Source organism: Labrus bergylta, chromosome 6 (genome assembly GCF_963930695.1).
Source record: "Labrus bergylta chromosome 6, fLabBer1.1, whole genome shotgun sequence".
Taxonomy (NCBI): domain Eukaryota; kingdom Metazoa; phylum Chordata; class Actinopteri; order Labriformes; family Labridae; genus Labrus; species Labrus bergylta.
In genome coordinates, this window is record NC_089200.1 from 26,177,940 (window position 1) to 26,188,960 (window position 11,021).

Below are 11,021 nucleotides of genomic sequence, written 5' to 3' on the forward strand. Positions count from 1 at the left end.
TCTGTTTGTGGTTTCTTCTCATTTATTGATAAAACCAACTGATTGAAGGGGCCAGTTTTTATTATGTCCATATTCGTCTGTGTCAATACAATTAACAGGCTGATACATCACACCCTAAAACAATAACACATCATGTCCATCTTGCTATAGTGACACTCAGCTGTCTCATTATTTGTTCAAATAAAGCCTCAACAGTTAACTGTAACTCTGGTATCAGGATACGAGCACATTAACACATCACAAATGTCTGAATCTAATGCAATAAAACAAGATGTTATGTAAACAAGCGATGCTTTCTCACTCAGCAGGTGAACATTGTATACCTGTTGGATGGAAGGCCTAAATATAAAGGTCATGCTTTCACACCATTATGATGAAGCTCAAACTATCAGCTGCCCTCAGGTGAACTGGTGCTGATCTTGATTAATTTGGATTCTGTAGAAATATGTTGCAACAAACATATTGTGTTTACCAAGAAGAACGAAAGATAAAAAAGCTAATGTTTACCAATTTTATTGCACCTCGTACCATCAACTCAATATTGAACAACATTTCGTAACATGGTAGATTTTATTTCATGTTCAGTTTAATTAAAAGGCCCTTAAAGGAAAACTATCAGTACTCATCAGGCCTGTCTCGATTCATTCTTTATCTAAAGCCTGACAGTATCTGACTTTCTATTTATTACCTTTTTATACCTTTAGCTTTCTATAAGCCAAACTACTTCTCTTAAATGTTAAGTGTTTAGGCTCAACATTGAGTATTGCATATGATTGTCCAAGATCTTTCTTGTTGTGAAAATATGCACCTGTATTGGTCTAAAAATCAGTGTTATAAGGCATGATTGTGCTATGAGTTCTACATTATCAAGCAGTCATTGCACTCTTCTTATAAGCTTGGATATATCAAAAAAAGCAGCACCCTATGTTCCACAGTATCATATCTTAGACTGTAAATATTTATTTTATATCAATATATAATAAATAATGTGCAAAACGGTTCGGTATAATCATGATACATGCAGTCAGAACCTTGTATTGCATAATTATTGCCATCCCATTAAGATTATTAACAAATACCAAAACCTTATATTAATTGCCCCGGCTTTTATTTACTTCAGTCTATGGAACAACCCTGCCTTCATTTGAGACAGACACCAACACCAGACAGACAAGTCTTTCATTATTTTAAAACCAAACTCTTGCACAGCAAAGATGGGAAAGATTATGAAATTATAAATGTACACCTGAAAGAATCTTTTACTGTGTGCACAAATAGAGTATCGATTACAGAAATTAAATTAGAAACACATTTCACCTGGCTTTGTAAGACAGCGCATATTTACCAACCTTCTGCACTCCATTTGTTTTTGTTTGTGTTTCTAATTTCGTATTTAGACTCATAGACTATGATTTTGTGATTTTGACAGAAAGAAGAAAGTGTTATAAATGCTTTTATTTTGAAAACTTGACCCGGTAGTGTTTTTATCGAGCGACTGTGAGGAGTTCATCGTTAGCTTTAGCTTGCTGTGTAAACAATGCAGGTAATTGTTGTCTTTTTGTGTAATTGTAAGTTAAAGTATGACGCTCCTAGTTTTTCATTTTAGATGTCATTATTATCCTTTACTTACTTCAATAACTTCTGGTGTATTTATTTTAAGGGCAAGCCGCAGCAAAGTTAGCTGGTTTAAAGAAAGGCAGGGTTAGCATTAAAAGCTTTAGCTTTAGTTAGCCTTTAAGTAAAGTTTACCTGATGTGAATTTGACGAGTGTGTGAGTCCTGCAGACTCTATTGGTGCTTCTTTTATTTCTTTGTCTCTACAGCAACGAGAGGAGAAGCAGCTGGAGGCGTCAGTGGAGTCTCTCATCTCTCGGGTCGCTCACGTCAAAAACGCTCTGCACAGTTTTATCTACAAACTGGAAAATGAATACGAGCGTTTAACATGGTAGGTCAATCATGTTTACTGAGGGGGGTAAAGGAACATGTTTTTAAATCGCACATCTTTGTCCACTGCCGGATATTTTGCATCCACACTTAAATGAACTCTACAGACACTTCAGAGTCAAACACTGTTTGCAGGTCATGTTCAGTCCTGTATGAAATACATAAAGGATGAAGCAAAATGTGCCCCGTTTGGGTCTTAAAAAGTCTCAAAAGACGTGTGTAAAAAGTGTGCAGAAACCTTGATCACCAGACTCACGTGTACCAATGTGTTCTTACAACTTCACACTTTGTAAGGGAGGATGTAGGGCGGCAGTAGCTCAGTCTGTAGGGACTTGGGTTGGTGGTCTGGTAGCTTGAGAGGTGCCAGATCACCTCCTGAGCACTGCCGAGGTGCCCTTGAGCAAGGCACCAAACCCTCTCCCCACCATCAGCTCAGGAGCGCCCGCTGTGGGCCGCTCCGTCACTCTGACATCTCTCCATTAGTGCATGTCCATAGATCCTGTTTCTGCATGTGTGTGTGTATTTCAGCCTATGTGTGTGTTGCATGACTTACAGAGTGTAAAAACAGAAATTTCCCCTTGCAGGATCAATAAAAGTAAATCTTAAATCTTAAAACGTCATATCTGACTGAATATTGTTGAAGAAATTACTAAGACTTGACTCCACACAATAAGACTCAGATGGCTTACGTTGATGAACGTTTAAACATCAGATGAATACTCATGAGGAGACATGATTCAACATCACACTTCTGTACTCGTGTCTTGCTCAATCGCATCTGCAGAACTTTTCGAAAGACATCGCATATATCCTAAAAGACATTATCATTATCAGGGTCGTGTCACATTGACCCACCTAGACTAGTCTGTGATGTCAATAACACTGGAGCAGACAATAAGTCCATCACACATCCTAATAGCAGATATCAGGAAGAACAGCTGACACTCTCTAAGCTTTACTTGGTGTATTAATAACAGCTGAACTCTGTCAGGTCTGACTGACATTACAGAACAGTGAGTGAACCTCATGACATCTGTACATTATAATCTAAATAACTACAGAAATTCCACCACAAATATGACCATTTTGAAACCTGATTCTCAAATGATTTTTTATTACATAGAATTTCTCTGAAGTATATTTTCCTCACATGCTGTGATGTGTCTCTGCGTCATTCAGGCCCTCTGTTTTGGACAACTTTGCTCTTCTGTCTGGTCAGCTGAACACCATCAATAAACTGCTCAAGAATGAGAAGACGCCATCTTTTCGTAACCAGGTCATAATACCTCTGCTGCTGTCTCCAGACCGAGATGAGGATTTAGCAGTGAGTGTCAAAGATACCGACTGCTAGAAGAGTTTTTTTTCTTAAAAACATTTCTCTGCGTCCTGTGTTGTTCACATCCTCTCGTCTTGTTCCCTCACAGAAACTCACAGAGCTGCGTGTCCCCGTGTTTAGTCACGAGATCGTACCGGACTACTTGAGGACCAAACCTGATCCAGAGGTGGAGGAGCAGGAGAAGCAGCTGAGTACAGAGGCAGCACGGATCGGCCCAGACGCGGCGCAGGTCAGTGACGATGCTGCCTCACTTGTATGCAAACAATGATCCACTGCGCACAATTATCAAATCACTTGCCTCACATTGCTTTCAGCTGTTGAGTATCCGGCATCGTTTAACCACCGGTTGTATTTTTTTCAACAGAAACAGATCCAGACGTTAAATAAATTGTGTTCCAATGTGCTCGAGAAGCTCAACAATCCTCGTGATGACAGAGATGCAGAAAGTTCTGGTACGTTACTCGTCACTATCCAGGTGATCTTTCACAAAGATAGAGTCACACATTTACTTATGTTGAATTATACTTTCTTCTTCCCAGCAATACGACAGAACAAACCGTCTTTCAACCCCGCTGACACTAACGCTTTGGTTGGAGCTGTTGCATTTGGAAAGGGACTCTCCAAGTGTCGGCCCCCTGGTCAAGTGGCCCCTGGACATCCAGGGCAGGGGCCTATGATGAGCGGGGGTCCGACTTTACAGCAGGTCACTATAGGTGGCGGTTCAGGCCAGCAGGCAGGTATGGGAGGACAAGTGGGGCCACAGCAGCAAGGGCAGCCAGGTAGGAGACCTGGAGAGCTGGGTTAGTATTTCACACACTGTGAGTGTTTGTTTGACAATTCAAATACTTTTGGTGTAGATGAGTGCAAACCAATGGGAGGGTTGTAAAAAAATAGATCTCTGTCTACGTGACAGCCTGTCGTAACAGCATGCAACGCAAGGCGGAGTGTCCTAACTGCTCGCAAGCAACGCGGCACGAAGCAACGCACTCACTTTTCTCACTCAACACAGCCTGTCAGCTTGTTTTACAAAGTGGAGATAACGGTACATTAACAATATCTATGAACATGACACCGGGGAAAAACTTTGTTCGGCTCACCTTAAGGTGTTTATCGACGAGCCTCTGAGTGTTGAGGCTCGTCGATACAGAAGACCACACTTTGTGGTTTGTCCACCTTCAATACAAAAGACCTAGTTGTCAAAATGTTTGCAAGGGGAAACTGAAATTCACAGAGCAAAGAATGAAATCTTTAATGGATGCAGTGTGGACAGCGAGCGTCCGTGACTGCACGGTGTTAGGACACGGCGTAAGGACACGGCGTTAGGACACGGCGTTAGGACACGGCGTTAGGACACGGCGTTAGGACACGGCGTTAGGACACGGCGTTAGGACACATGTTAGGCTTCTTTTAGTCTCACTTTTTAATGTGCATGTGTTTTATTGTGAGAGTATTCTGGTAATTATTGATTTCTACATTTACCTATTTAAGGATATGCTCAAGTAAAATAAAATACACATCAAAATGATTGTGACGTTATATTTTAAAAACCTTTGACACAACATGATGGAGAAACACTGAAATAAACAAACTGCCTGTTTGACCTTATAATAGTTTGAACCGTTATCTGGGGGTTAGGGAAAAGTTCATCTGACAGTAATATTAACTTGCAATGCTTGAAACTTCTGAGTAAGAGAACCTTGAACTGTAAATATATGAAAAACACCTTCCTGTGCTACACTAATGAGATAACAAGGTAACCTTTGAACTGCTCTGTAGTCTGAGTGAAGATAGATTTCAGACCAACATCGGACCAACAGTGAATTTATTTATATTTTTGAATTTAGTATATTTTATTAATCCCTGAGTTTACACTGTTATTCAGAGACTCACACACAGGCCTGAATTACACACATGTACAAACAGGAGATGTGGACATGCATTAGTGGAGAGATGTCAGAGTGGGGCTGCTACACACTGCTACACACTGCTACACAAGAGTGGTTTGGTGCCTTGCTCAGTGGCACCTCGGCAGTACTCAGAAGGTGCCCTGGCACCTCTCCAGCTACCAGACCAACTTCTATATTTTGCTCTGTACCAGGACTTGAACCGGCGACCCTCCAATTCCCAACCCAAGTCCCTACGGACTGAGCCACTGCAGCCCCAGAATATAGGAAATAGAATTCAGACCAACATAAGACCGCCTTCAGCCTGACAGTGCAGATAAACTTCAGACTAACATAAAACTGACCTCAGCTGGACGGTGAAGATAGACTTGTGTTGGAGGTTTGATGACAGAATGAGGGACTCTCTAAACAGTTCATGTGTTTAACTGAATCGTTCATCAGGACGATTATTGAAACTTAACTAGGTTTGTCTAACCTGATCCTCACTTTGACTCAGACATCCTGGTTTCAGTTCATACTGTTTAATCTGTTCACCTTTTCTATTTATCTTTATCAAGTCAGATTATTTCTGGTTACCTGTGTTCATATGTTGTTTGAGATTTGATTTGATCTCTTTCTTTCTTTCTCAGGAAAAATGCCAAGCAGCATCAAGACCAACATCAAATCTGCGTCTGGTTCTATGCACCCTTACAACCGATGAGCTTCTTTTATTTATTCAGCCAACATTTGTTAGAATGAAGAAGCTCATGGACGGCATTTCCAGTACACACGTGTCATCTTTGTGTCCTTTATAAAAACTCATTCATGTCTTTAAACGGACCAGATGTTGTGTAGTTATTGCTTCACTTTCTACTTTAGATTATTATGATAATCCATCAGATGTTGCAACCATCAGAAGAACTTTCTTATTTTGATACAAGGCCTGTGCTGCTCACTGTAAATAAGCAATAACTGTATGCATGTTTTTATACCGTCTATAGTCTGAGCAGCTTGTTTGAGCCACCAGAGGGCAGTATGTCATCACACATCCTCTGTATTAAGACTTGTGTTATTGACTCCTTTTCAATAAATGATGTTTAAAGGACGATTTGGAGAATAATCTGTTTCATTTAAATTGCGTTATTTTACAATGTTTAAAAAAATAATTCGATGACTATTTGGTTTTTGCCTTTGCATTTGAGAATTGATAATTCTGCACATTTTCAAACCAGTTTTTAATCCTTAAAGTCAAACTGTTGTAAAGTGGTTTGCGATAAGTGTCGATCAGTTGGTGTTTAAACTCTATGATCAGGACTTTATTCTTCAGTGTTTGTCTCCTAACACGGACGTGAGAGCACTCATCAAATGACCATCTCAACATGTCAGACATGCTGCATGATCTGATGTTTCTTTTCGTATTTCTGCCAGTTTCTCCCTCTCCTGCCTCTCTTTGCCCATTTTGCTGCAGTACCAAAGGTGAGAATAATGAGGGTGGACGTCGCTCTGTGTGGCCTGATAATGTCAAAGTGTTTAAGGGGCCAAATGAGGAAGTATCGGTGCTGACGTGTGAGGGGGGCCTCTCTCCACGCCGGTTCTTTCTGTCCACTCCAATCCCTGTCCCGCTGCACAGCACAGTGACCGTGCTGCTGTCACAGCGTGCAGGCCCATGGCTGACCTACATACACCCTCTGTCCCCAAACAGGCAGACGTCTCGCTGTGTCAGCCGCCATGGTCAGACGCTCTGCTGAGACAGCTCAAAGCTGCACAAGGTCACACTTGCGTCCACAGATGAGGTCTAAATTATAAACAAAGACATAACAGGCAACATCCTGCAAACCTCAGGAAACAGAAAGGCTGAATTCAGTTTCCTGCAAAACTATGTCCCAAAGTTAAAGGATTATGGAGTGTTTGCGTCTTTTGCTGTCCATTAAAGTAAGCTATTGGAGATACATGCTCAGATTTCTGTTTTCCTGCTACTTTCAATACAACATAAATTAACTTAAAAGGAATTTAAAAAAAAATTAAAAAAAGGACTGAGCAGGACAAGTTCCTGTACTGAACATGCTGCATCAATTTGCTTTGCTTTTTTAATGGAAGAATAAAATCCAGCAATCAAATATGATCCCCACTTTGTACTATTTCCATTTTCAGCCAAGTCTGTACAAGTTCATTTTCCTGATGAACTATGACAAATGAAAATTGTGCTTCCCTAAAGGCATGAAAACCTATTTCAAATCAATATATTCATAAAATCTACAGAAAGGTTGTCAGGTGATGGTCAGAAAAGTGAAGCACATATTATTTGTAGTAAATATTCTAAAAATCAGACAGTGTTATGTTATTTAGTTCAGTAGTTCTCAGCTGGTCTAGCTCAGGACCCACCACCAACCCCTTAATAAGAAATCATGGCCAACATTTCGGATATTTTTAAACCAATGAGATTTGTTTTATGAAACGTGGTGCAGTTTGGACCTCAGACGGTAGGGAACAAAGAGATGAATCTAAATTCAAATGTTTCAAAAGTGAATTTGAACCTTTTTGACACTTTTTTCTTTCACGCCCCTCTGAAAACGACTCCACAACCCACTTTTGGGTCCCGACCCACCAGTTGAGAACCACTGATTTAGTTGATTGTCCCATTGCAGAGAATTTTGCATTGATTTTATTTAATTTTATAGGGACAATGCAATTTAACATTTCAAAACAGAGCCGGAAACTGAGGAGCTGCACTCAGAGTTCATATACAACCATACCAAATTCTATCAAGCAATTTAAATGAAAGATTTAAGATACAATATAAAAATGGGAACAGCTCAGGTTTGCTTTCAGCCAGCGTTTCTCCTTTTTTTTTGTAAAGACTTGAAGTCTAAGATTACTTTAAACTCAGGTGGTAATGTGTTCCAGAGTTGACAGCCTTTGATAGATAAAGTTCATTGACGCTCTGAGGATGTTACCCTGTTTTAATTTAATTTCACCTCTTTTATCAGATGAGTCCCCTGACATTTATTTAATCTGCATGTTTCAGATTACACTGATCTGCAAAGTATGCTACATATAAGATACGATATTGATATTTAAAGATGCTGATGACACAATATTGTTGTGAATGGATTATTGAATCTTATCATGGCTGTAAAGTTAATTTTTCAGACACTTTGCGCTAGTATTTGTTAATTATCTGGAAGCTCATTTGTACACATTACATCCAACAGGACGCAAAGACCCCACAGAAAAAAGGTTTTTGTCAAACTGTTATTTCCAAGAGAAGATTGAAGTCACACACAAAATAATGTTTTCTGTGACCTGACAGTAAGGTTATAAGAATTTTGTGCTGGCTATGTTTATATTCTGTTTCGTCCAATAAGATTAGACACGTGATTTAAAAAAAATATTTTTTTAAAACATAAGAGTGCCCTTTTTACTGACTGTTGAAGGTGAAGGGTTGTTGAATGTGCTGCTTCATATGCTGTGACGTTCCCCGTGTCTACTCATGTGCACAAAAGAAAAATACTGATGATCTGAACATCCAGTCCTGAAGAGCTGTAGATCCAGGCAGTGATTTAAATTGCTCTCTCTGGAGAGGCACATATACTGTAGAGTAATATGTCAGACTGTCATTGCCCCACACACTGCTGTCAGAGACATATTCAAGCATCATGACAGTTATGTGTCGTCCACTTTATTATTCAATTAGAATATTCATTTTCTCTCTTTTTTTGGACTTGCAACATCTTAAGTCAAACTAGCATGATGCATCCTAGATTAAAGGGGGTGCAGCTTCAGTGACCGGCAACAGCAATGAAAAATAGCGTAGGTGTTATGGGTCCTGCATGTGGCCCCCGGTGAACAGACAGGTCATGTGCACCTCTCATGACATCAGATCATGGACGCATCAACTCAATGTGTGTCACTGTTGTCATTTGAAAGCCTTGATTACGTTTTCTACGTCCATTCAACTGAGGGTGCAGAAATTAAAAATGAGGGTTCAATGCAGGCTTTTGCACCGTCGTAGAACCGGGCCAGAATAAAACCCATTCATGCTGCCTTAAGACACAGTCACTGCAGCTGGATGCTATGTTTGTGTTTTCATACATATTTACTATATTGTGACATTTCAGAGTAAATTATTATTTTTTAGATACTGTGTTTAAAGGTACAGAAAGTTATTCATTTTATTGAATTATGTCATTGGTTATAATTAATCTCATATCACAGCGATGACAAGAATAACAACAATTAAAAGTAGTCTATCTTAATGCTAACAAGTTTAGCTTACAGCAGAGTAGGATTGGGATTGAACCCACGACCTTCCAACCACAGCCGGCCGTATGGCCATCAAGCCCCTGGAGAGATGATCAAATGTACCAAGAAGTATACCTCTTGAGGTTTTAGTTTGGGAATGGCCCCCCATAGCAACATTACTGAAAGAAGAGTGGTGAAGTGTAATGTGTTTTGGGGATATCAAATTTAACTGAATAATTATAGAGGCAAGATTTTAGTTTCCAATCTCTGCTGGTTGTGATTACAGTTTTTGTGTTTTTTTATGCGTCTGTGTCTGTCTAAACCCAACCCCTCCCCTCTTTGCTCCCTCAAAAGCCTCACTTACACGCACGAGCGCTGTTGCTCCAGAAGTGGACCTCAGCTGATCGCTTGCATTGTGTAGAAACTACGTCGTCTCATGTCTCATTTAGCGGTAAGTAAACTCTAAACTTTATCGTAATACATGTTTAAAAAAAACGTGACTATTTTACTACTCACAACGGCTAACGACTAACTCACAGTATAAACTCTGTCATCACTGACCTGCTTTGAGTGCGGGCTAGTTGTGACAAGGGGTAGAGAACGAGCAGGGAGACAAGGAGGCGTATGATTGGTTCATCAGATTGGTACCTCGTGGAAGACATTGGTTGAAGTTTTTACAGGCTTACAACTGCTACAGATGACGGATTTTCTTTGTTCCTTTTTAAGAGCACATGAGTTATTAATTTCTGTCAGGACCTAACGACAATTTCAACCAAAATCTTAAAAAGTGGATCTGGAGAAAATTACCATCCCTGTCTTTAATGTGTGTCTTTGTTTCACGTTATTATGATTTCAAAATAAAACAAAGATTGTTAGTGAAGTGCAGTATAGTCCATCGAATTGCTTTCAAATGTTTAATCTCAAGTCTGTGACAATGATGACGATGTAATTAAAATAAGGATTTACTGAAAGGCTTCACTCTTAACCTCTCCCTCCACAACCTTATAGTGTAAATACTTTGTGCACTCTGCCTTTAAAACACACCTCAAGTCACACAGACCAAGAGGGGTCAGCAGTGACTCACAGTTTGGAGGCAGAATCCCTGCATCCCAAACACATGTTTTTTTAAACATCCCGTAATTGAAATACGAATTTAAACTTTTCAATCAAAGTTGAGTACTTCAGTGGGAAAAAGAGGGAGCAGTATAGTCACACCAATGTTTTCTATCGGACTCTCAGCCACGCTGTACATACCGGATAATGGGAAAACTCAATATGACAGCTGCCTCCTAAATTACAATATCCACTGTATACCAGGGAACACAGAGCAGGGGGGAACTGGGCAGTGTTTTGCTACCTGACACAAATCCATGTTGACAACATAATCAGCAATGCTATCTTATGAAAAGACAGGATTTCCCTCTAAAGCGACACGCTGAAGTGACCAAATGTGTCAACTGACTTCATGTCCAGATACGCAGGGAAAACATTTAAGAGGATGAAACACGGACACAAACTCAAAACAAATTAGCTCACAGATGCATGAGAATTGACAGTTGTTGTTGTTGGACTTGAGTGAGATAATTATTGCAACAGCAGTGTATCTGAATGTCCTTG

At 39.9% G+C, this 11,021-nt stretch overlaps 1 protein-coding gene across 2 annotated transcripts; it reads left to right on the forward strand.

The window, feature by feature from the left end:
- The first annotated feature begins 1,414 nt into the window (after positions 1-1,414).
- med8 (mediator complex subunit 8) lies at positions 1,415-6,268 on the forward strand. Of its 2 annotated transcripts, none has more exons than XM_020630600.3 (7): positions 1,415-1,543; positions 1,823-1,944; positions 3,123-3,267; positions 3,368-3,508; positions 3,644-3,731; positions 3,819-4,079; positions 5,813-6,268. In XM_020630600.3, exons 1-7 carry the CDS (start codon positions 1,538-1,540, stop codon positions 5,881-5,883), a joined length of 834 nt encoding a protein of 277 aa, XP_020486256.1. In that variant the 5' UTR covers positions 1,415-1,537; the 3' UTR covers positions 5,884-6,268. The 2 variants fall into 2 exon arrangements, with proteins under 2 accessions (XP_020486256.1, XP_020486264.1); XM_020630608.3 differs by having other exon boundaries at positions 3,819-4,058.
- The last annotated feature ends 4,753 nt before the right edge of the window (positions 6,269-11,021 follow it).